The sequence below is a fragment of the Falco biarmicus genome, chromosome W (assembly GCF_023638135.1).
Source record: "Falco biarmicus isolate bFalBia1 chromosome W, bFalBia1.pri, whole genome shotgun sequence".
NCBI classification, from domain to species: domain Eukaryota; kingdom Metazoa; phylum Chordata; class Aves; order Falconiformes; family Falconidae; genus Falco; species Falco biarmicus.
In genome coordinates this window covers 5067432-5095043 of record NC_079310.1, presented here as the reverse complement: position 1 = coordinate 5095043, position 27612 = coordinate 5067432, and the positions used below count along the sequence as shown (strand labels likewise).

The 27612-nt window shown below is 37.7% G+C and overlaps 1 protein-coding gene across 1 annotated transcript; it reads right to left on the bottom strand.

The window, feature by feature from the left end:
- Positions 1 to 31: 31 nt before the first annotated feature.
- On the bottom strand, positions 32 to 27295 carry LOC130142117 (serine/threonine-protein kinase Nek5-like). The gene is given in 20 exon segments (XM_056323561.1): positions 32 to 826; positions 1237 to 1351; positions 2959 to 3096; positions 4178 to 4270; positions 4273 to 4302; positions 4497 to 4635; positions 5438 to 5506; positions 6344 to 6424; positions 8154 to 8258; positions 8363 to 8446; positions 14708 to 14844; positions 16406 to 16478; positions 16574 to 16774; positions 18260 to 18314; positions 19401 to 19487; positions 21691 to 21761; positions 21869 to 21952; positions 23927 to 24024; positions 25554 to 25650; positions 26706 to 27295. Coding segments are annotated over 20 exon segments (2127 nt in total). The 5' UTR covers positions 26823 to 27295; the 3' UTR covers positions 32 to 573.
- Between the last annotated feature and the right edge of the window lie 317 nt (positions 27296 to 27612).

Below are 27612 nucleotides of genomic sequence, written 5' to 3'. Positions count from 1 at the left end.
ATGTTTTATTAGGAAACGGGGAACACACAATTCTCATGGTTCTAATAAATGCTTTTACTTCTACTATAAAAAACTGCTGAGCAGTTGGTGGTACTATGTAGTACTGTGCAAATGAAACTATGGATTATAAAGCTGTATTAGCAGTACATGGAGATTATGAAAGGCTGTAAGAGCTTCTTTTATAACAAGAAGCTGATTGAGCTAGGGAAATATAATATACTGGTTAGGAAACTTTCTTACATGATACAAATACAGTTAAAGAGAGTATGTAATTAGGAATTTGCTCAAGGAAGTCTTGTCAGAGATGTCCCAGGTAGTTTAGAATAATAGATGAAAGTGCACTCCAGTCTGGATGAGGATTTTTCAACATTTAGACATATGACAATTAGCCTGATTTTCTTCCTTTTAAACAAAATAGTAACAACCTTCTATTAATTTTAATTGAGCATTTAGCACAGTTGAAAAGCAGTTGAATTACTTGGCATTTAATCTCATCTATCCTTAAATGTTGTTACTGATGTGGCTGAAATTTCAAGCAAGTTAAAGTTTTGAAACAGTTACTTTGCTGGTGTTCTATGTAGCTCTTGCTTCCTGCTTACTTTTTTCATTGTATGTGTCAGCACTAAATGACCCATGGTTATTTTCTAAATCATCATTAGATTTTCCAAGTAGTTTGTGAGGTAAACTCATCCTTTCTTCATCTGTTTGACCTTTATTTATTGAAAGGATGGGAGACTCCATGCTTCTCTCTGCTGGAGAAGCTGCCACTTTTTCCAGAGATTCCTCCAGCTCATGTCTGAGTTCATCTTCAGAATCTTCAAAATTTCTGTACAGTAAAAAAAAAGATAATTATATTAATTAAATACATCCTTGTTACAAGCCTTTCCCCTTTCAAGGTCTTTGAGATTTTTTTAAATACTTTATAAAGAATATACAAGCAACACACACAATATGAACTGTTTCTTCTTCCTCTGTAAGATTGTTTACCTGTATTTATAAGGTAAGAGAACAGGAGTTGCAAAGCCATGTTAATACTTCTGCATAACCTTTTTAATAACCATGTTGGTATGTGACCTACTAATTTACAGAATTAAAAATTAAATTAGCAGACTGTAAACCAAGTAAATTTTCTTCACTTGTGAATTTAAAAGAACAGAAGAAAAGCTTTAGGCAATGCAGCCTGTCATTTCATGAAAACGGTTGTATGCATTTTTTCTTCTAATGTGCTTGACTTACGTGTCTTCATCATCTGATCTTGGTTCAAGTCTGCCTTCATCAACAGCAACAGCAAAGTATGCTTCTGAATCATCTTCCTTGTTTTCTTTTGGAGGCAACATAGTTAATCTTTCTTCTGGAAAGGAAGAGAAACATTCCTTTATTTGTGTATTAGCTAACTATAAAAGTCTACATAAAGTAATAGCAAATATGTAAATGCTTGATTATTTTTTTTGGTTGTTGTTCAGATTACAACTATGTTAATACCATGCTTCTGTTGATCACACATTTTAGTTAGTGTTTTGTAACTTCTGCATAGTGAAACCTAATGTGTTTGTAGATCATAACCAAAGGACTATAAAAGAAAGAAAGATGATATAATGTTAGTATGTTTAAGTTCCCAATACAGGGATCTGCATTTTCAATGGAAAACTTAGGGGAATATTGTTTGAGAAAGACTGAAAATTACTGCTTGGATGTACCTATGGTTACCTAAAAATGCTCACTTTCGAAGACTGAAGGGCAACCTTAATCTGAAGGTGGGAGAACAATGCTAAGAGTTGTTCTAATATAAAGACTAAACCCTGCATGTGATCCAACAGAGATCTGTCAGTTTGGGTAATGCTGTACTCCACAACGTCAGCTTTAGTAGCAGGGCAGAATGGGGTATTGAGAGAGTGCCATATTTTAATAAATGTAACTAATAAAAGTAACAGCAATTAGAATACCTGTGTACTTATTCTTGCTTTGGCCTATGAACTGCTGACATCAGTGAAAAGTGGTCTGAATTTCATTTTGGTTTGGGGTTTGAGTTTGGGTTTTTTTTAATGTGTAAGCAATAAAGCTAGTCTTTGGAGAGAAATTTAGGTGGTACATTTAGCTGGTTTAGGCTTCAGGATGGGGCAGTTTTAAAAGAGCTTGTTATGCTCTAAGGAAACATCTATGTGAGGCAAAATTAGTAGGAGAATGCTGACTGCACAGCTGCAAATGAAAGACATTTCTCACAATCCATTAAAATTGTTGAAACTTGGTATGTGCAAGTTAGCTGGCTCAGAAGGCCTGTCATCCAATTATACATTCAGTAGATTGGCAATTGTGCATAAAACCACAATGTCCAGTTATATTTACAACATCTTTCTGTGGAAAATACTGTGGCTTTTTAGCAAACAACTTTGATGCAAAGAAAATGTCAATTTTAAAACAGTCTGTTACTTTAGGAAAGTGCACTGCAGTATGAGTTCAACTCAATTTCAGAATTTCAGTGTCTGCTGCATCAGCATGGACCATATTGTAAAGTAAGTCACCACTGTAGTTTAAGTCGCCATGCACTACAATTTACAGCTGTTGTACAGAAATACATTTATTTGCATAAATGCTTTCTACAGCATACGGTTCTTCAACCTCAACAGTTACAGGGGCTAAATCCAGGTTTGTGGTACCTGCCGACTTGCTGGCAGTAGTAGCTTACCTCTGTCTACCCAAGCAAATGAAAACACGACATATGAAAGTAATAGCCAGTAGGTAGGGCTTGCCCTTTTCCCAGCTATTGAAAACAGCAGCATCCTGAAAGAGGCCTTTCGCTGCCACAGGACAGAGCAGTGGATGCTGGGGCAGGCTGCCCATGTTTTTCTAGTTTGCCTAGTGCTTCAAAATGTTGGTTCTCATCACAGACCCTTTGCCAGTGGTAGAAGAAGTAATACACTAAAGAGAAACTTGCAGAGTTTACAGTAACAAACATCCTACCTATTTCTTCTTCAAGGCAGGTGAAGGAATCATTAGACAGTTCTGCTTTTGCTAAGATATTCAGGAGTGTCCCTGGCGGTGTTTGTTTCCACTGCTTCCTGTTTTCCGGGATGTCTTCAGGCAGATAAGCGTGGTCAGCTGAAGAACAGCAAGGTTCTCGGGTCACTAAAGCATGAGTGTAGCTTGGCACTGTCTTTTTTGCAGATTCAGACTTTCTAGTCTTGACACTGACTTCTTCCTTTTTGGTAATGCTGGCACCTGTATTTTTTTTCCTTTGTGGAATACTCATTAGTTTTCAGTAAGTATTTTATCTGATCAATACCGTAGAGAAAAAAATAGTTTGGACTATCTGTCAGATAAAATTTCTAACACCAGTTTTAATGCTCAAGTAACTGCTTTTTAAGCCTGGAATAGACAGGTGCAACTTTATTGAGCAGTCCTTGCTCTCAAACTTGTTGGCTTCTTCAGGCTGAAAAATCTTCAAAGAATTTCCTGTTTCTTTTGCACCCTAAGCTCTTTTATCTAAGCCAGAACGAACAAGAAGTGGCACATTAATAATATTCTGCTTTGTCATCGCTGTCTATGCAAACTCTTCAGGTTATTTCTGTGTATCTGGGGTGTTGGGAGCATGCTGGAATGCTGGAAGTCACTCCAGTGACTGCAGCAACCAGTCACTGGAGACAGCTGGCTGCCTGGGAACATATGCACTGTTACTGTAACAAACCCAGTGATTAGCCTCTTCTGAAATGGAGCATCACCACAGCCACACCTGTGTGAGCACGCACCTGTGCTTGTGACCCTGCAGCGACACTAGTGTGTGGGGTGAGAGACCAAAACCCCCCCACACCCTGGGATGTCGTTGGCAACTGACTTCTCTAGTTCTTGTTCATTAGCTCAAGGCCCAAGAAAGTGGTGATGGTTAGTTGCATAGACTGGTATTTTTAGCCATCGTTACCCAGGCCACAGAGTGATTCACAAAATGCAGCCCTCTTAACATGCATGAGCAGCACAACATGACTGCAATATTAGAGGGGAAAATGACAACTGCATTCTATGATTTAACACATACAATAACCTCAGTTATTATGAAGTCTTGCAATTAAAAGCCTGCCAGATCATGTGAACATTCTGGTATGGAATCGTTTTGGCAAAGATCTGTAAGTATTCTGGCTGAATTTTACCAGCTCCTTACTTTCACTGAAAACCAAAACTTTCTTACCAAGTTCGTTTTCAGCCATAGGAGGACATACAGATGTGACATCAACATCAGCTAAAAAATTCAGTAATGTCTGAGGTGCTCCAGCTTGCCAATATTTTCTTTCTTATCATCTATGTCATTGGACTCTAAGGGGAAGAAAAAGAGAAGGCAAAGCTATTATTATTTTTTTTAAAGTAGATTTCAGTGTGATTGTAACATTATGTGATATAAAAACAGAGCTCATCAGATAAACTTGCTCTAGCCTGGAGTTACTGAATGTACCTAACTCCTATGTAATTTTCAGGATTAATACTCAGCACTGCATTTCCCCAAGAAATACCTGTTTGGTATCCAGATACTTCTTCCAAAGCTCTGTCCATATGAGCTTCATAAACTTCCACCACTTTCTCCTTAAGATTCTTACCATCCACAAAAGTTAAAGTCTTACTGAGTTTATCTAGTACCTGAAAAAACAATAGCTTACTTTGGAAAGAGAAAACAAATATGGTACAATAACTAATCACTTCTTATTTTACTGTGTTTGTGAGCCATTCTCATGTATGCACGGGAAAACTATGTAACAAAAAGCGAAGCAGCAAAATTCAAAAGTCACATTGTGAGTTGTGTATCAGAGGGCTGCATGGAGCTCTGCAGAGGTGTGAAACAACAGAATGACAAAACAGTGCTTGATAAATTAAGAATATATATACCAGAAAGAAATTGTATTTTTGATGTTGCTGTTACAAATATTTTTAAAAATTCTAATATACTAACAAAAATCTTAATAGGTACCTGTTACATGTTGATCAGCCACAAATGTCATTTTAATAAATGAAATCACACATGTTTTCTGTAGTCTCACTTCCACTTTTTCTACATAACAACTGGTTCATCACAATGTTATTCTTGCTTTGTGATACAATACTAGTGAAAATAAACATAAATGTACTAAAACAATTCAAATCAAATTTGGCATTCTCAGACTAACTCAATTTTGAGGTGAGTTCTTCCCCTCAAGCCCAATTAAAAAAATTTAAATATCTGCACTCCTTTCATCTTTTACCATGTGAAGGATTGATCCATATATTATCCAATTTTCCTCTGAGTAATTATCTTCTTCAAGAAGGTCATATATATGCAATATGTCAACAAATCCTCAATAGGAAGCTTCATTATAACAAAGGTAGAGGATTATGGTAATGGAAACAAACCTTAGATACTGGAGCTACTGTCATGTTTCAGATTACTAATGTAAATGCTTTGAATATAACTACAACATACCTCTGCTTCTTGAATACTGTCTTCCTCAGGAACACATACATCTAAATTAATTTCAAACTTTACTCCTCCCTGAAGAAAATTATCACACTTCATTAATTCATTTTATTAAATAAAAACATTTAATTAAATGTACACAGTTTATATAGTACTACAAACTTGAAAGTTATTCTTCTATTGAAAATACATTTTATTTAACAATATTTTTCTTCTATTTAACAAAATCAAAGTTGAACAAATTGGAAAAAAATAGACTTCTCTAAATACAATTTATGGATATTTTCAAATGAAAAAAAAGTGGACTGCATCCACTTTTGATTTTAAGGAAAGGTGTCTTTAATAATCATTTAATTCAAATCGTTGCAATACACAGAGTTGGTTCTTACAGCTGGCTCTCAACCAGTATTAAAACTTGAATACTGTACTGCTTTCGTGCAATATTTCACAACAGACCTTGAGTCCACTTCATAATAATCTCAGAAACTTTCCTGATATCTTATGTGCATTTCCATTCAACTGCCATCCCCTTCTATAATTTAAAAAGCACTATAGAGAATAATTCTATAACAAAATGTTAAAAAATTAGCAGCCTGACTTGACTTCACTTAAACTATGAGCAAACATGAGTTCCCATACACTACTAATGCAGTTTGATATAAAGATGAGTAGGTAGAGATTGATTACTATCTGGGAATATCTAAAGGGAGTCTCCCTCAAATGATCTGAAAACCTCGGTTATTTTCTTAGGGATTCTATCTTCTCATATAAACTTTGCTAACAAACAGTTGACGAGCACTCTCAATTGACTCACAAATAACTTGATTTCCAGAGCTACTGTGATAACACAATCATTTGAAACATACAGACATAAGAAGAAAGTGGAAAAAATACAGAAATGAGGATGGTTACCTTTGGTTTATGTTTCTTTTCTAAGATTTGCTGGTCTTGACTATACTGGAGTCTGACTTGTTTAAAGTTTTTTTCCATGTCCTGGAAGGAGGAAAAACCCCAACTTTAAAACACACTCTGGAACCAGTTTATGTCTATACCCTGTAAAAAAAGACTTAAGTAGTAAATGTAGTCACTGATTTCCTTGTATATGTATCTGTAAGAATATTCCATTTGTTGCCTTATCTAGACTCTAATACTGAAAGACATTATAATTCTGGCTTATCTGGCAAATAGAAAAATGGGAAACCTAGCATAAACTGCAAACCTCTGATTTTTCAAAAACCTATGTTAGGAGGATACAGTACTGTGTCAAGAAAAAAGTAATACATCTTTTATTTTTTATGAGCAAGATGACTCATGCTGATTTCATTCTGGAAAACTTTGGAAGTTATGAAAGTCAAGATTATAATAGAAACCAATGCCTGCAGAAAGTATAGCCATGTTTCATAGTATCTTCTTTTCTGGTAGCACCTGAAAAATACCTAATTACTCCTTTTCATATTCCTTTATCCTATGTTAGAACCTGTCAGATAAAAGCAAAGTAAAGAGTTGTATGCTGCTCCTTCAGTGATCTGCTGCAAGTAGGGCACATCCTCAGCCTCAGATGAAACGACTACAATTCACAGATTTTACTTTTTTAAAACATATATACAGTTTCTCCAGTAGACTGAGTGCCCATGAACTAAGGTGACATCAAGCAGGTGCAAAATCTAGTGTTTCTTTTTCATTATCATGTGTTTCCCATTAAATCACAGGGAATATAATTTCTGTCCTATCATGGCTCTGGCTGCCTACAACCTACATCACATGATGTGTGAATTCATTTTAGTAAAAGCCAGATCCATGATCTGTGAAAACCACTGAATAGAATCCTACTAATATGGTCAGGTTTGGCCCAAGTTCCGGGTGCAATAGGGTAGCAGAATCTGTCACCAGTTTATGTGGCAGTCTCCCTCTTGCTACTGGACAGTGCAGGAAGTTCTACATCAAACAAAACAAAACAAAAAAAAATGAGGCAAATCCTGACTGAAGAATCCTAGTAGCTAGACCAGGGCTATTTTCCCTTCAGAATAGACTGGGAATTTTCACACTGAGATCAATTTGCATAAATTGAGGCATTCATTTCACTTGAAGAAAAGTGGACTTCTTTCTGTAGAACTCCATGTGGTCTGGAAAACTCATCCAGTGTTCACAATGTCAATATTGGGAAAGTGGAACAATTCTGAAACTTTCCAATTGCTGGAAACAATTCCAGCAGGTGTGTTGGTAGTGCTTGATGAGAAAGAAGTGAAGGAGTGCTGTAGCTGGAAAGCTTTGGCTCTGTCTCTTCCTCCCGCTTCTCCCAAATTTTTAAGTAAGGACTAAGGACTCCACATAAAACTGAATTCTAACTTCCCACACAGTGCTACTCTGGGCTGTCATGAATCGCTGTACCTTCGGTACAGAATTTTCATAAAAGACTTGCACTGTGAGTGGTTGCTTCTTTGCTTAGAAAGCAAGGAAAAGAAACACACAACAAAAATAAATTAAGTAAAAGTACATCCTAATATTTACAGATGAAACAGAATTACCAAAACAAGTCAGGGCTCCACCAAAGAAATTTTCCAGGTTATTCATGAAGGGAACCTAGGGAGACTTTTACATATGGTGCAAGCATCAGATAAGATTTAAGCTTTACCATTTTTCAGATTTGTCACAGAGAGTGAATCAAAGACCATGTGGGACTTGCATAAAAAATTCTATTTAGACTAGGAGATGATACTGATACCTGAAGTGATTCTTCTCCTGTTCCAGCTGTATCCTTGATTTCAGACTGGTCCTCAGCTTTTCCTTGCTTCACAACATAGGTTTTATCTTGTATTTTTTGATTCTCCTAGGGAACATTTTTATCAAATGTTAATTTCAATTTCTAATTATGTGTACTAACTTATAAAAGAAAGAGGAAGTATGACTGGGTGTATGTTTGAGCTTTGTTACCTGGAGTACTCCTGCTCTAAATCTGAATTCTTTTATATCACTGTGGTATTCTTCCCGAATCTTCTGCAATTGTTTCAGATACTCCTATTAAAGAACAGTAAGGTAGAACACATATATATTAGAAATACAGAAATAACACTAGCTAAACAGAATATTATATGGATATCAAACTGTGTATATATGAGAAAAAGGGATCCTTATCCTTTACTGCCAGCTTTAAAGATTGCCTGATACTTCCTCTTAGAGGACATTTTTGAGTTATAACTCAGACTAACCTTTTTGAAGTTTTGCAGACAGTTTCATGCTACCTTTTCTGCAGAGTTATATCTAAACCAGCTAATTCCAAGAATGACCTAAGGACTTGCTGAGTAATGATGCTAAGGTTGCAATCCAAATATAGAGGACTGGAAATTAGGAGGACAAAATATTATATAATATTTATTGTATTACAACCGGCTCCCCAAAATGAAACAAAACCTGGTAATCTTTTCTTGAAGAAGCTTCAACATTCCTATGCTTTGTAGCAAAAACTTCAAATTTGGCCAAAACATAGTTTTTATGTTAAGGACATCTCTGTACTGCTTATATGAGTTATCCCAATTTGCCCATGTTTCAAAAGGACAAATCTATAAAATTTAATTTTTTGGCATATTTAGGACAGACTTTGTGAAATTTAACAGCAAAAGTCTCTGAAGAATATGTCCATGACTGTGGATAACTGGCTAGCTGAAAAGGGTCACATAGACATAGTCCAGCTGGCTGGACAAAAATGCACATCGCTCTCAGCTTATCTGAAGTAAAGCAAAAATACACTGTCCTTGGCTGTTCTTGTTACACAATAACAGGAAGATTGCGGTGGGAAAAGAATGTTGCAGGTGGGAACAGATAACTACAGAAGAGAAACTAGGGGTGGGCTTGGTATTTAGGCAACTAACCAATAATGAGCTTAACTTTTGTAATATGTATGAGCTAATTATAACAAGGCATAAAAGGTGACTGTAAGGGACAATAAACGAAGTCTGCTGATCACTCATATTGAGCGACTGTGTCTTCCCTCCGTCGCGACAAATGGCGCCCGAACAGGGACCCTAGAGAGGGCTGAACCTGCGAGCCACGGTTCGACGGAGATTCGGGTACCGGTCCTGAAAGCAGCGCAGGAGGCGGAAGGGCACAGTCCCCGCGCCCGGGAGCACCTACAGAGGGTCCCGCCGGCCACGCGTCGCCGAAGTCTCGCAAAGGCTGCAACAGCGCTGACGAAGGTATGGAGAGACAAGCGACGTACGATTCGCTCATATGCTTTTTAGAAAAGCGGAGCGTTCAGGACATAGATTGTAAAAAGGCATTACCCGGGTTATTAGCGTATGGGATAGCGTCCGGGACCTCCGCGGCAGCGGCGAGCGGCGGCGCAGCCCGGCAGGCCCCGTCCCGGCCGCGGTTTCTCTCCAAGGCGGCACCCCCCCCCCCTTCCGATCGGCGCCATGGCGATGCAAGCGGCCAAGCGAGCTGACATCCGGCTGCCCCCAGAGGTCAATCGGATCCTTTATATTCGGAACCTGCCGTATGAAATCACAGCGGAGGAAATGTATGATATCTTTGGGAAATACGCACCTATTCGACAAATCAGAGTTGGAAACACTCCTGAAACAAGAGGAACAGCTTAAGCTTCTCAAGGGAAAATACGGAATTGATTACAAACCCACCAAAAAAACCAAACAAACAAAAAAGTGCTTCAGATGTCCCCTACAAGAAATGGGTTTCTGCCTTGAACTGGCAAACATCTCTGTGTTTAAAGAGAAGCCTTTTTGCCTTGATGGAGATAATTTATGCTGTATTCTGTATTTATGCTGTATTCTGAATGTGGAAATTGGTTGGGACTAGGAGGCTGGCTTAAAGGCATTTTGCAAACGGGATTATTATTTTTGATCATTATTGTAATAATAGTTTTTTGATCAAAACCAGCCAAAATTATTTGTAAGCATTAGGCATATCTGAAGAGAATGCCTTTATTTGAATCAGCAGTTAAGGTGTAGTTTAGTCTGATGCTGTGGTTTTATCTGCTTCTGGTGAATTTTTGAAGTGATGAAATCAGAGATACTAAGAGTTATGAGGTAATAAGGTAATAATCTAAGTAAGGGTGCTGTCTTTTATATCTACAAGTGCAATATGCTTTTATGTAGCAGAGAGAAACTTTGACAATAATGTTGCTTGAACGAGATGTGCATGTGACAACTTGGGAAAAGGGATATCACAACTGGAGTGCAACAGTGTTTCTATGTCTGGCAGAGTGAAATCTTTCAAGACCCGAGTTTAGACAGTCTAAAATAAATTGTTAGCATTCAGAAAACCCATCTTAAGCCTCTTTTGCTTACATAGTGTTATGGAAGTCAACTGCTATTGTAGAGAATTAATGATTTTTTAATACATATTAACGAATACTACTATTTTACCTTGAGGCAGTTGAGTGAGAAATACTCACGTGTAGCATTTGAGGGAATGTCAGCATAAATCGCACTTACAGTAAGACTGCATTTTTAATTACTGTACTCGTTAAGATTCGATGATGCCATAAGGCTAAGGCCTTATATCACAGATTGGTTCTGAACTAAAAGGTGTGTGCACATGTAGATATGCACATTTGTGTTATTTTCCTTAATTGGCTACAAAATAATATAATTAGGTTGGGGACTAGATCTTGGGAATTTGTCTATTATACTTCTGTTTGTTAAGGAACGTGCATAACACACAGCACCCATGTAGGCTTGGCTTGTGGCATAGTTGTCAAATTTAGCATAGACATTCAGACAGATAAGCAACGTACTCTTCTTGTGTGTATCACCTACAAGCCATTATGGCTTAGTGTGTAAATCTGTATGTAACTATTGAAAAATCCACTTATGAATGTATATAGCTTAGAACTAATTTTTTCCCTTTGTTAATTCTTTGATATCAATGAGGTATTCTTCAGAAAATGTAGGGACTGGTTGGTTGCATAAGGGCAGTTGTTATTTGGACAGAAAATTGTTAATGGTCAGGGATTTTCCACTAAAATATTTGCAAATATTCCTGGTCAAACATCAGTTTGGTTTCTTTTTGGGTTTTGAGCTTGCATTAGTCCATGTTCAGAACTGTAAAATTACCTTTGAATTTTTTAAACTTTTTATATCACTGGAACAGAAAGAGCATCTGAATTAAAGCTTCAAGCTAACTTTATTTTTCAAGTATTTCAGGAATTATACTTCTGAATTGAGATTTTATAAGTTGGCTGTGTATTTTCCTGTGTTAAAACGCTGTTATTGAAAATGGTCAACCAGGCCTATGTCGCCCAAAATAAAAACGGGGGAATTGTGGATAACTGGCTAGCTGAAAAGGGTCACATAGACATAGTCCAGCTGGCTGGACAAAAATGCACATCGCTCTCAGCTTATCTGAAGTAAAGCAAAATACACTGTCCTTGGCTGTTCTTGTTACACAGTAACAGGAAGATTTTGGTGGGAAAAGAATGTTGCAGGTGGGAACAGATAACTACAGAAGAGAAACTAGGGGCGGGCTTGGTATTTAGGCAACTAACCAATAATGAGCTTAACTTTTGTAATATGTATGAGCTAATTATAACAAGGCATAAAAGGTGACTGTAAGGGACAATAAACGAAGTCTGCTGATCACTCATATTGAGTGACTGTGTCTTCCCTCCGTTGCAACACATGACGAGTATGTTCTTATGCCAAAGTCTGACCATAATGTAAAAGTTGATATATTCATATTTATTCTGGAACCTTCTGATAACTCTAAGATAGAAGATTAAATGTATTTACATGTGTTCATTTAAGAGCGAAGCATCAGTTTGTTTTCTCTGTCACCCAAAATTAAACCAGAAAAGTATATTGTTTCTGTATAAAATGATCTCCAAAAGTTGTAACATACCAGGGAAGTAGTATGATCACATACTATTATATCACACTCTAAATGTCCTAGTACGACTTACGGACAATGAATATACATACATGAATAGTACATGTATCACTATTTTCTCTGTTTTGTAAATGTGAGGATCTATTGTCTTCCAACATTAGTTTGTTCAGTGATGTAACTCCTCTGATCTCAGTAGGTGAAATTAAGGCCATAGTTTATAAAATGATTATGAACATCAGCTTTTGTGCAAGTCTTAACCACTTTATGCAAGATGGAACCAGATGCAAACAGCTTATATTTTCCTAGTGGTTAGATGGAAAAGAATCAATTATTATGTAAAGAATACTACCATCAAGAAGTGTAAGAAGACAGCTTTAAGCAGCTCAGGAGGTGTCCTGGTTTCAACTGGGATAGAATTAATTTTCTTCCTAGTAGCAGGTACAGTGCTGTGTTTTGGATTTAGTATAAGAATAATGTTGATAACACACTGATGTTTTAGTCATTGTTAAGTAGTGCTTACTCTAAATCAAGGACTTTTCAAGTTTCCATGCTCTGCCAGTGAGCAAGTGCACAAGGAGCCAGGAGGGAGCAGAGCGAGGACAGATGACGCAAACTAGCCAAAGGGATATTCCATACCATAGAACATCAGAGGGTTGTGCTGCCATCCAGAGGGACCTCAACAGGCTGGAGAAATGGGATGACAACTTCAGTGGAGTTCAACAACAGTGTAAAGTCCTACACTGCACCAGTACATGCTGGGGACTACCCAGCTGGAAACCAGCTTGGCAGAAAAGCACCTGGGGGTCCTGGTGGACACCAAGTCGACCATTAGCATGCCCTTGCTGCAAAGAAGGTGAATGGTATTCTGTCCTGCATTAGACAAAGCATTCCCAGAAAGTCAAGGGGATGATCCTTCCGCTCTGCTCAGCAGTGGTGAGGACACTCCTGGAGTGCAGTGTCCAATTCTGAGCTCCCCAGTGCAAGAGAAACATGAACATACTAGAGAAAGTCCAACAAAGGACCACAAAAATGATTAAGGGACTGGAGCACTTCTCATATAGGGAAAGGCTGAAAGAGCTCAGACTGTTTAGCCTAGAGAAGGCTCAGATGGGATCTTATCAAGATACCTGAAGAGTGGGTGCAAAGACAGCGGAGCCAGGCTCTTTCCAGTGGTGCCCAGTGACAGGACCAGAGGCAATGGGTACAAACTGAAACACAGGAGGAAACACTTTTTCACTGTGAGGGTAACCGAGCACTGGCACAGGTTGCCCAGAGAGGTTGTAGAGTCCCTATCTTTAGAGATACTAAGAAGTTGTCTGGACATGATCCTGGGCAACCAGCTCTAGAGGACCCTGCTTGAGCAGGGGTGCGGATGAGATAACATCCTGAGGTCCCTTCCAACCTCAAACATTCTGTGATTCTATGAATTCTGAAGCAACACGTTCAAAGTATGACCCTGCAACTCTGCAAACCATTTGCTTCATTTGGATGCTGAAAGAATGTGGGAGCTTTCCCAGTGTTAATATCAGAGTATGTCGCATAGATGAAAACACTGTGGACAAAATTCTGCCTTTGATTACAGCAGTGCACAATGAAAGGAAACTTAACCTTCCTAACTTCATCCACCTGGATTTGCATTGGATACACATAAATGTAACTATGAGGAAAACTAAGTCCTATATTCTGCACAGGACCAGTATTATCCATTGGTAGTGTAAGTGATTGCTTGATGGGTGCAGCTCTGGGAACTCCACATTCCCTACCGTCAGTTAATCTACCATAACTGCAATGTGCAATTACTGCTGGGAACTCCCAGATCCTAAATGTGCTTTGCTCTGTGTTCACCAGCACCCAAGGCAGTACTACATGCTCTTGAAGATAAATACAAAGGTATGAAGTGATGCCAAGTAAAAGGCTGGACACAGTATACAGCTGATATCCAGCCTAAGGAAAGAAGGAGGTGGAAAATGAGTGAGGGACACAAGTGGTTGTGAAGAACAGGGGCTTTCTGCTGTAGGGTTTGATCCCAGATTGTTGTACTAAGTATCTGAGACAAGGGCAGTGGGTCCTAGTGGTTTTGCCTGTGAATGGGCTCTCAGAAGGACTGAGGTAAGAGGTTCAGTGTATTTGCTTCTATAGCAAAAATGCAAACACAGAGTTTATTTGCCTTTGTGCAAATAGAAATGCAAAGCATGCCTCATTTTTTTTGTTACAAAGAACCATACTGAAGCTGACTAAATTCAGTGTTTCCCACTTAGACTTTCTGAAACACCTCTTCTGAGGCTTCAGGAGTGCTTAACTGTCTCTACTGACTTGGTGTAGGCATTAAGCTACATTTAATATGTCTTAATGAAGCCTTTCAAAGGGTCTTTTCTAAGAGCAAAAATTTGGCTTCTGAAGATGATTAAACATTACAAAAACACAGATACACAGTACCTGAAAAATAGGCTGTTGCCCTCTTGAAGTAGGTTTCCATTCATTTCTTTGAAATAATTCTTTTTTCTTGACAGGCAGCACCATTCCAGATTCTGGAGAAACTAGGTCCTGTACTCTCCTTTTCTGAAGTTTATATGCTTTTTAAAACCAAAACATTAAAAGGCTACATTCTGTGCATTGCAAACCACAGTACAATGCATGTACCTAACACTGACAGGCTGGGCTAACAAACACTCCTTACATCCCTTCATCATCATCACCATCATCACCATATTTCACATTTCCTAGGCACTCTGCCTTTCATTCTTAGAATGACATCCTTTTGAAAACTTTATGATTTGTCACACTCGTGTAAAGTGGATTTCACTGATTAGTTTTGCAAAGCACACTGAATAAAAGGGAAACCTCTATATCAGAATGCTGATTTCATGCTAGTACCAATAACAGAAAAAAGAAGGTCTGATTGTTAGGCTCAGATTTCATTGGAGGCTAGGTGTCTACCTGCTTAGGCATTCCCTTTTGTAAATCTAGCCCTCGGTATTCTACAAATTGCTAGACAATGTTGTAGCACCTGTGAAATCTGGAAAGAAGGGCTGAAAAGTGAAAAATTTACCTTATCGGTTTCCCATGCAGGAGAATACAAGTACACACCACTCCAGTCTGGTTAGTCAGTATTTAGCAAATACCTTAGCTGCAATAACCAATAGTAATGTCCTTGCTAGGACTAAGTAGTTTCTAAGTTGAGTTTTAAATATTTCCCGAGTAATGACTGTGAGACTATCATGTCTGGGAGATAAAATATATGAAAATTATGAGTATATGACCATAGATATATTTTAAATGCTTAAGTGATATGGTGTTCAGGTGCCTCTGTCCAAATTGCATGAGTCCTGAAGGCAGGTAATCTCACTGGAAGTAACTTCCAAAATAACATGGGTTCTTAAACTACAAAGTACTTTTCTCGAGGAAAAAAAAAATGTTCATAGTGCAGTTAAGTAACTACATATGTTTATTTTCACAAATCTGTTTAAATTAATACTTCCAAAGACAAATTTAAGGCATAATTATGATATACTAAATAATATAGAATTAGGAAAAAGTTATGCTGATAGAAACATGTTCAGCATTTCATACAGAGATACCATTTAGTCTCATTCATGTTTTCTAAGAATGCGCCTATGTAATCTGATCTATCAATGAGCACTAAATCCACACAGATTTCATTGTCTCTCACAACTGAATCTAACTTATAATATTTTGTAAAATACATTTTTATTATTTTTTAAAATACCATGGAGCACATTTTGCAAGATTTTTACACATAGCTTGGAAAAATTAAGTAAGGATGTTTTTCATGTGATGGACCTAAACTGCATCTAGACCAAAGCCTCTCAGTTTTGTAAATTCCATTCTTAAAAGAATTAAGACTAATGTTTCAGCACTTTCCTGTGGCAGCTTTTCTAGCTGAATGTTACTAATGAGCTGGACTTAAAGTTGTCTTTCCCTAAACAGGACAGTGATGCACTGCCTGGGGTGAATGTTTCTGCTGTTGCAGTTCTCTTTTTCTTTTTAATTTTGTGCAAAACTCTTGTATTCAAATGTGCAATAAAGACTGCTGGAGAAAGTTATGCCATCACATATATAACAACTAACAAATGTTAGTGTAGAACTAATGTTAAATAATATTATTAACATTACCTTGTATCAGCTTGGCCCCAAACTGTGATGCTGAAGGTCTTTTTCTATGTATCACAGTGTGACCAAGTTCTTCCTGTGTCATGTGTAAGAAAAAAGGTACCTGACAGAACTGTTTATACTACTTTGATATGTATTTTTCTCTCAGCAAGCAGCAGTACAGGCACTTACCTCAGGGGGCAAATACCTGAGAACAAGCTTCTGCAAGAAGGGCTTCCTTAGAATAGAATTGATAGTTGGTCGATCTCTTGGAGATATTTTAAACAACTGGGAAATTAATATCCTCAGATCATATGAATAGCTGGGAGACACTGGGTGAAAACATCCTCTGCAAATCTTCAGCACCAGCTGGTGCAAACTATGGCCTTCAAACTTAATGAAAACAGTAAAAAGGGGATAGTAAGTACTGCTGGTTGGAAATGACGGACTAGATGCCCCCACTTGAAAAAAGTACTTGCTGACAGAAGCCCTGTGCTATACAAATCCCTTCTTGCTAACCATAGTTTGCTGTGGAAAATTAATATAACCACTCTCTCTGACTGTATTTGCTGGTTACTTGTTTCAGATGCACAGCTTAGGAGGTCTGACAGCTTTTGTACCTGGAAGGCTTTTATTCATACTCTGCTCTCATATAGTAAAACAGAAGCAATTTTTCCAGAATGAAACATGATTTATTTTGCCAAAAGCTGTTCAACAGAGACCTGCATGCATACTGTCTTCACAGTGTTCACCTTCAAAACTTCACTCCACGCAGCTTAGCCTCTGTGTTCTGTGTTCTCTCAGGCACCAAGGTACAATCTTAATTTTTAACAACTAAAGCCACTCAGGTAAATCAGCTTTCTCAGTTCAGCAGATCTCTTAACAGGTCAACATCAATACAGTTTTTTAGGGCCTTAGACAGGCAAAAATAATTTTGAAAGCAAGTTCTTTCTAAAATTACCATTTTATTTACATGGCTGTTTTGAAGGTGGTGTTACCAAAATTTGCCTTAGCTTCACTTGCATTTCCTGTCTACATCAGCATCTGGTCCCTGCCTTCAAATTAAAAAATGGGCAGCAATACAGAATAAAACATATAATATGCATAAGAATTAATATTAATGTTTTCTCACTTTGTGAAATCTGAAATTTTCTTCAGCAATATCCCTTTGCTCACAGCTCAGCCCAATTGCTCTCCCTATCAGAGCTGCTCTGCCATCTCCCACATCCAAGCTCAGCAAAAGGTCAACTTCTGCTGAGCCCAGGAACCTGATCCTTTTCCTGTTGCTGGGATTAGTCTCTGCTGTGTTCCCTTCTCCACATAATACTCACAGGCTGAGGATTATCTGAGGCTCACATCAGGCCGAGGACAACACAGCTTCCTGAAGATGCTATCAGTCTGTTATTTTCTTACATGAATGTGCAAACCTTCAGGAAAATGCTTCTGAGGAACGTCAAACTGCTTTCTGGGGAGATGTGGGCTTCAAATTCTTTAGAAAGCATAGATTGGTATTTTCAAATAGAAATGAGTAAAATTATATGCCTAGACCCTAATCTTGAAATTTGGCTTTAATTCATTTCATTGTTCATCTGCTTTTTGAAAAAGTTTAGTACTTACTAAAGAGTAAATATATGTTCAGTGTGTGTATACACACACACACACACATTGCAGAAATACAACATAATAAATTGTACCTTAATATATACACAACAGACACAATATAAAAAAATTAACACCAGCAGTCATTCTTTAATATCAATAAATGAGCTGAAAATAATTCTATCAGCTGACTATGAATGCTATTATTACTACAGTTTTTCCCAGCTGTCCACTATCTTTTTCAATAATATGATAATGATCTGATTCTGTGGTACTTACAGGATGCTTTAGCGCACATAGCTCATAAAGCACACAGCCAAGAGACCAAATATCTCTGTGAATAAAAAGTCATTTAAGTTTCATGGAAAAGACTGCAATATTTTCATACATATAGTCAGTACCTCTTCTCAGCTCTCAAATTTATTAACATTAGTCCATTACAGATCAACATTGGTGCAACTTTTAATTTTCTTTAAGATGCACTGAAAAGAACAACTAGAAATTTCTTTTTTGTTCTGGTACCAATATTTGTATGATACCTAACTAGGTATTATAATTATAACTGGAAAAGGCACATGACATAAAGAATGTCTACTTACTATTCCTAGCAGGATGAAGGGCAAAGCTGCCTCTGGCTAACTTGATTGTTGAGAAGACAATAAGGGAGTAAACTTGTGTGAATAGCACCTTAGAGCTGAGATGCTAGTCTGGGCTCCAGAACATTTGGTATTGATCACATTTCCCACATAAAGGGGGTCTAGCCTGCTCAACTTTTCAGTGCTTCTCATCTAGTATTTTGTGTTAAACCTGAGTGAGCCTTTAAAATTCTCAGACCTATTTGTCTTTCCTGCAGGTGGCTACTGCAAAGTTACAGAATTGCCAATCTAGCAGCATTAATTTCAGTGTATTTTTATAAATCACAAATGAGTGTATCAAAAATTAATAAACTTGGAACTGAAAAGACACATACTTGCATTGGTTGTTACATGTCGGAAACAAGAGAAAAATTTAGCATTTGATGGAGAGCCAGAGAAAGCAAAGGGAAAAAAAAATCTATTTTACATTTCATGCCACTACTAATAAGGAGTATTAAAAGAGAATGACATTAAACTTTAAAGTACAATAATTTTATTAAAAAATATATAATTATGTTAAGCCTGTAAATGAATTGCAACAAATTAATGATTGCTATATTCTGGACACTAAGTCAAAATTCAACTGACTTGTACAGTATAACATAGTTGTTGTGTACAATTGATACACCTAATTAATGTACACAACACAAAACTTCACAAAGGGTGACGTGAAATTCCTGGTGCCCTGGAGAAATACTGATTTAAACCACGATATCACTAATATAAGTTCTCTCATGCCTGCATGCCCTCATGCACAAGCATATGAAAGAAAGACAGAGACTTACGTTTTATTGTTATATGGCTGATTTTCACAGATCTCAGGTGACAGATAATAGGGGGTCCCTACACAGGTATGGGCAAACTCCATAGTGCTAATGAAACACAATGAAAAAAATGGCTTACACACTGAAAAAGTTTACACGCAATTGAACAAGAGGCTTCTCTACTCCAGGTGAAAAGCCCACAGAGGACATTATTTCTGTTCTCCAAACAGTTGAATAATGGAACACCCCAAGAACTACTTAAGTATTTCCCAGTTCTGTGTAAAAATGACCAACTGTTCTAATAGTGGAGAGTGTCTGCACTTAAACAGAAAGCACAGAATTCCCTTTTCCCTACTTTTCACCAGCACTGTAATCAACATTTTCAAGGAATGTTTATCATTAACACAGAATTCTGAAAGCTGTCAAAGACACTGCAAAATATTAGAAGTCTCCAACATACTCGCTGAAGTAAGAATATGGGAGGTGGTAATCAGTCACACAAGTCAGAAACTGTGGAAGGAGGACGTACTGTTCAGAAACTAAATGAGTAAATGAATTCTAGTTCCATCTCTGGAACTTGTAAAGGTGTAGCCAAATAACACCAGTTGGATTAATTTCACTTGCTTTCAGGTATCTACTCTGTGGATGTCATCAAGAGTCACTGGGAAGTCAGTGGAGAGAAACAGGTACTCACAGAGTGTGATTCCTCTCACTCTATACTAGATGTCAATAAAGTTGTAAGTTACACTTTTTACAGAGTATGTGAAGTCTGAGTACCAGAGGTGCCACAGACACTGCAAGTAAAAGTATTGGACACTATCTTACATATTGGAGAACTGCAATGAAAATGCCTTTTTATACCCCAGAGGAGGAGGAAAAGACAGTCTAAGAAACTTTTTGGGTTTGTGTGGCAAGGTTTTGGTAGCAGGGGGGCTACAGGAGTGGCTTCTTTGAGAAGCTGCTAGAAGCTTCCTCCCCCATGTCCCATAGAGCTGATGGCAGCTGGCTCCAAGACAGATCCACCACTTAGCCAAGGCTAAGCCTGTCAGTGATGGTGGTAGCATCTCTGGGATAGCATATTTAAGAAGAGGGGGTAAAAACTGCACAATAGAAGCTGCAGCCAGAACAGAGGAGTGAGAATATGTGAGAGAAACAGCCCTGCAGACACCCAGGTCAGTGCAGAAGGAGGACAGGAGGTGCTCCAGATGCCAGAGCAGATTCCCCTGCACCCTGTGGTGAAGAGCACAGTGAGGCAGGCTGTCCCCCTGCAGCCCGTGGAGGTCCATGGTGCAGCAGATATCCAAAACCACCTGTGTACTTAATACACGTACACAGTTAGGTACATCTGAAGAAAATGAGCAAATCGCCTATGTTGGTTAAAGTTATCTGTTCTCTTTACTGATGCTGTGTAGACAGAAATGTGGTTAAACTTACACTGACCTAATTTAGGGATAGAAAAAGTTTTAACAAGTGACTTGCAGCACATGGAGTACAAAGCAACTGAGAAGGACTGATGCTAAAGGAGAATCTGCAGAGGAAATTACCTTTCCACAGAAAACCTAAATGGTGGACCTTCTTTGCCACAATATCCTGCCAAGGTCAAAGATAATCAAGCAGCTGAAAAACAGATCAAATTCAAGAACTGTCCCATTGTCAGCATGCCCTCTGGCATGTTTTGGCCACACCAAAAAGCGTTCTTCCTAGACAACATCTAGCCACTATGCAAGACAGGCCAACCTTGCCCCCAAAGTCAGTAAAGATAAGGCCACCCTCTTTGGGAGAACACATTTTGGCTGTATGGATGCATGCCATGCTGTCCCATGCCACTCCCTCTCAGGCCCAGAGAGTCAGTTCTGGCCCTTTTAAAAAAATTAATATAGGCACAGTCTTGGAGGACATACAAAGAAAATATGTACAAACTCTTCTTACACTCTTTCCAAAGTTTGTAGTGCTCTTCGCTTTCTTTTCTATGAGGTGCTAGAAATGATTATCAATGGCTGCAAGAACAGGAGCTGTGCCTCCAGAATCTCTTTAAGTGAGTTCCACAAACAGGGAAAGCCTGGGGCTTCCCCACCCTACCTCATTCGTATACCTCACAGAAGTCCTGTTACTAAGCTAGATATGACTGTGGTTTCATGCAGAATGGCATGTTCTAGGGTAACAGAAAAAAATGTAGCGTCAGAAACTTTGTATCCCAACCTCCTGAACAAGCACAATCCACAAGCAGTTGCGCACGTTCAGGTTGCATTTTGAACATTCATAAACAGTCCTATTTGGTGTAGGTCACAGACTAATTAAAAAAGGCGCTTACCTGTTCAACTGTCTTGCTATGCCAAAGTCTCCAAGTTTTGCTACCTTTCCATTATTGCTAAGAAAAATGTTCTGCAAATAAAACCAAAACTGGTATGTGAAAAGAAAACACAGCAGAGCTTCTTAAGCATATTTTTTACAAGACAAAATCACCCCCTTTCTGATACTAATTTTACTACCTCTGCTTTTACATCTCTGTGTAAAATCTTCTGGTCATGAATGTGCTTCAAGCCCAAGGAGACCTGCACAAACCAACTCAGAATCTGCAGTGAAAGTTAAAGGGAACAGATACCTATAAATTTGTGTGACTAATGTCCAATGGGGCATATTACTGAAATACATAAAATTAAGACAACAACAAAATCTAAAATATGTAGAGCATATGCAATGTAAAATGTAGAAATTAATACTTTTTTAGTTAATGTCATAGACTTTTTCTTTCCTTTTTTAGTGCTATCACAAAACTAAATGAAAACAGATATTGGCTCTACTTCCCTTATCCCCATCAAGTTTTCACTGACTGTGACAGGACAAGTACTTGAACAGGGACTGAAGAATCACATCAAAGGACACTAAGAATACTAGACCTTTATTTAGAAATGAGTGAGTTCAAATAACAACCAAGACAGAACTGGGAAGTGCTTCTTAATCCTCAGTGGCGGAAGTCAAACCACCTAGGTATAATATTAGTACTCTTACTGAATGTGGTCCAGAAAAAAACAGAAAAAAAGGGTGAAGGACTGAAATGTGGTGAAATGCAGGTATGAAAAAACCTGCATAATAAGTAAGCACACAGGTTTATCCTTGACCCAGTACAGCTCTTAAGCATATATTTAACTTCAACTATACATGTGTTTTATTGAATAAGGACTTTTGGACTCAATTCAGAAACAAAAATACAATGTGTTTATATGCTTCTCTATTTAGGAAAATTGATGGCCATGAAAGACTGTGATTCAAGTAATAATCTTCTACTTAGTTAATGCTTCACATTAAGCAGATAATTTCCTGAATAGGGCTGATGCCACAAACGATACTTTCTTAGGTATACATTTGAAAATATAGATATTTTAACATGATGTTACACTGAGCAATTTTCTTTCCTTTCTTGACTGGCAGATGTATCTTTATATGTTCTATATATATTTATATATTTACATGTTCTATAATCCATTCTTCTGTCTGTACTTCCTTTCCATTTCTTTGGATATGTATTATTCTGTCTCATTGTCAAGGGGTTTTGTATGTCAGTTCTCTCTTTTGTGTTTTCATGATATGTGGTTTTGTCCTCTATTTGCTCTCATGTTCTCTCTACCTCTAGTATGGCTCACAATAGGATCTTAAAATTCATTATTACTGAACCAGTAATTCACTTCCAACTAACTTCTACACTAAGGAGTTCTTCTTTTACTAAAACAAACAAACAAAAAAGTCACAACACTTCTTTTCCCCCCCCTCTTACGCTCTAGAGTATATTTCCACTAACAGGTTTGATACTACCTGTCTAGTTTGTAGGTAAATTTTCATTGTACCTGCAAAAGTAGAAGACTATGCATGATTAAATAACCTCAGAGCTCATTACACTAAGTCCAATATGTAAGAGAAAATTTCCTTCAGAAAGCTTAAGAGTTAGTAAAAAAAGATGAGTAAGTAAGGAATAGTGGGAAATTCTGTTTCTGTGAATTGCAGTACTTATCTTACTCACCTATTTACAAAATAAAATGTAAGTGAACATGGTTCAAAAGCAATCAGATGTATGGGCTTGTTTCTCTGTGCTGGTTTAACAATTTAAATGGCATCAGAGAAATCTTGACCCAAATGAAAAGAATGAGAGATTTACCACTGATTTCAATATAAAGCAGGATATGTCATGATGCAAATAGCATAAAATGAAGAATTCATATGCAATATATCACCCAGTAATTCTAAAATACCATTTAAAAGAAAGTATGGCTTAGTAGGTGTACTACTAATACGAAGAAAAAGTACATCCACAATGGAAGCAGCAGTGGGAGGGAGGGTGGATAAAAACGGCATCAAAATACTGCTAATGAATTAATTTAAGGTCTCACAGCAGTGTGAAACGCAAACTCTAAACTCCCATTAAAATTACCGAAGTTTCTTTTAAACATTCAATAATTTTAATAGGCCAGAAAAGAAACAGTAGCTAGTACCGGACAATTCAAACCATATGTTTTACATGATATGTTCTTTCCTCTAAATATATCTTCTTTCACCTGGTCCTCATCAAAGAGCACTCCATGCTGCATATTTATCCGCTTCATTAAGTCTCCACCATCACAGTATTCCATCACAATATATAGCTTGTTCTTTTCTGAAAGGAAAAGTGTAGAAGAATGGCTGCAGAAGCATGGCCTTAGAATCTCTGAAGATCTGCACAATCCAGGCCTGGTATTAGAATAGGCCTGTAACCAGAATTGTGCTGAAGTTGCTGTGCTGAAGTTAACAAGAAAGGTAGCCTTGAGCTATTCTTGAATCCTGAGACCAAGTAATTATGTTGTGCCAACAGGCCGTGGCTGTAACAAGCTACAGATAGGGATAGGGAGCGGTATGGGAATATAGGGAGTAACAAACTACAAGGCTGAAGCACAGCAACACAATTAGCTACATGGATAGAATGCTTATTTTAGTCATGATAATTAGGGGTGTGGGAACCGCTCGCGTTTAGAGACTACTAACCAATTATATTTCTGCTTTACAAATATGCATGTGTATCGGTTCTATATAAGTAGTGTTAGAAACTAATAAAGCTGAGCAAGATGCATAACTCATATTGAGCGTCTTCTTGACTCCGGCGAACCCTTCTCCCCGACAGAAAAGTATAATTTTTCCTTTATTCCTTTATTACTCGTTAATACAGCAATAAATTCTGTTTATTCTATACAGTCCTTCTTTCAAAAGGGAGTAGTTAAACCTCTACCTATGCCTCCATTTCAAAGAGTAATCAAGAAAAAATGGACACTTCCAGTGAAACCTGATGCAAAACTAAGATGTGAAAATATATTTAAATGGAGATTCACCAAAATCTTAAATACATGAGAAAATCCTCAAAAGACCACACTGATAGAAAGACAAATGTTCTTACAGGCAATGCTTAGTAGAATGCCTCACAGCTGAGGTTGTTCCCCAATAATTACCAAATATACAGTTAGGCTTAGGGAAAAGGTTAAAAGTAGACAGCGTCCAAACAGCAGAAATAAACAGCAGGGGCCACTTAGTATGGAAACTCACCCTATTCTTAACTCTCTGGGGTCCAGAAGACTACCAGATTTATGTGTCCCTTAAAACATTTACAGTTCTGATCACAGAAAACAATTTGAACACAAGCTGTAACTATAGCATTTGTTACATAAGGCATTGCTTATGACAGATGTCAGCAGGAAAAATAAATATAGGGATTTAGCTTTATGGAGAACAGACTTCCTTCTCTCTCGGTCCTGAAGAATTCTGTATCCTTGAGTGATACCTCAAAATATGGCTCACAACAAAAGACCAACAGGGCCTGTTTCTTGCTATACTCAAAAGCTCTCTTCTTCCATTGAACCTCCTAGAAAAGTCTCATTAAACTCTGGACTTCTATTGAAGATCAAGACTAAAGTCCAACTTAAGCAATGCAGACACGCCAGGATTTAGCATTCATGCCACAATACCTTAGGTCCCACCCACACATATGGAGAGGGCAAGTGATGACTGAATTTGATTCCTTATGTTCATTTTTAGGAGTTGGGACATGTTCCCACTGGTGAGTAAGGGGCTAGGGACAGGCTTAATGTTGGACAATATTAACAAGGTAAGTTTTGCTGCCTATAATCACAAATAAAAGAAAAATGTTTAAAAGTAAACCTTGCAAAGAAGCATAGAAGGTTACAATATTTGCATGCTTCATCTTGGCCAGAAGAATAACTTCTTTCTGAGAGGGGTCTTTTTCTTTCACAGGCATCTACAAGGAATGAAGTAACTATATGCTAGCAATAATATATTTAACTCTTTTACAAAATAGTTATATTGTTTTCAAACCAGTCCCACAAATACAAAAAGACTGTGTACCAAGGGGATGCAGAAATATTATAAAATAAGATGTAAAATAGCAGTTTGCAGTGCTTGCTCGGAAATATATCAGAATATTACCAAAGTTAGAACAACTTATGATATTTTACAAACAGGCAAATGTATACCTTTAAACTTTTTACACAAATGCTATTGCTAAGCTACCTGATGAATAGTTAAACTCTAAAGTTAAACTTCCCTTAAGTATAAAAAAATAAGGGTCTAGATGATTCTTTATTCCTAATATAGGTGATCTCAAAAGAATGAAGTAAAAAGAAAAGAAGTCCTTCATTTTACAGTGTTGTTAGTTCTTGCAATTTTTCGGACAAACTCTTTGCCCTGTTACATTAAATGGAAAACTTCTATTTGGTTCATTGTGATCACACTTTCATCGACATTACTTCTAAAAAATTCATGTCTCTAAGTACCCATCCATCAGAACATTCTCTTGTATTTATAGAAAGTTTCTTACCCTAACTCTTGAGATGAATCAAAGTGCCATAAACAGAAGTGAGAACTGAAAATACTCCGTTGTGAATTACTCATGTCTGAAAATATGGATGAGAGGGAAAAAAAGGAAATGAAAAAGCTTAAGGAAATGTATCACAAAATTGTGATCTGTTATTTCAGCGGCAATAGTTTCATCGTAGTTGAATCATCTGTTATAAAATTTGAATTAGGTAGTGTCACATGTAAGTAGAGAGAAGTTTTGAAAAGAACAAAAATGCAGTAAAAAGTAAAGACTGTTAATACCAAAATACCTGCTTTGCCTATGCTTGCAAAATCACTAAATTAGCAAAGCATACAGTCTTTGGAAAGTTTAACTCTATATAATCAAGATGGAACTCTAAAGGAGACAAAACATAACCCAAGTTCATACCCTAGCTAAATGTAAGTAGCACAATCAGGTAAATAGCTACCATTACCATCCAGGTTTTGCTGGTTTACCTTAGTTAAATCGATCTCTTTGATAACACACTGCTCATTATCCAGTTTTCCCTTTGCCAGGAATATTTTGCCAAAAGATCCTTCTCCAATTTTTTTAATGATTTCATATTTATCCATGGTGTCTTCGTCTTAAAGCAGTGGCTAAAACAAAAAGGTCCCCAAATGAATATTGCATGTAGTCAATGCTGTAACATCTGAGTTTGTACTACTGAAATGGACACTACCTTTTAAGACTGTCATTTTCGTCACATTTTGGTTACATTTTATCACGTTTTTATTTCTGATGTTGATTATTCCTGAATGCCACCTCCTGGAAGTCTGCAATTTATTGCTGATCTACACTTTGAACAAGCAGCAAGTTTATGAGTGTGTCATAAAGAAAAGTTTGAAGCTTAGTCCTGACACACCATGAAGTTAAACCAGTAGAAAGTACTATGTAAGACCATGATGTGATTTTGCAAAGTCTGGCTCATTGTTTCCTGAAGTTAACAATACTGCAGAATTGTTCTTTTAATGGAAAAAAATAAAATTATAATCTATTTCATGTTGATTTAGTTTCAACTAACGTGACCTAATGTTGGCAGCAAAATGCAAAGCTGCTGCATTTTGCAGGAGCCCACTGCCAAGAGCCGTCGGGCATCAGCAGCCGTCTGGAAGCCTCTGGCAGAAGCGGGAATGTCACCGGGTACTTGCAGCGTATCCATAAGCAACCTTGCACACATAAATATGAGCAGCCGGTATAAACCTGTTCTTCGTTGGCCTGAGCTGTAGGAAGGGAGATTTGCTAAGTTACTGCCAGGCTTTCCCCCCCAGGCAGGCCAGGCAAGCCGTGTAGCTGCCCCGGGAGCCGGGGGGCTCGGTGCTGGCAGCTCCCGAGGCGCTGGGTGACCCCCAGGCACTCACGGTT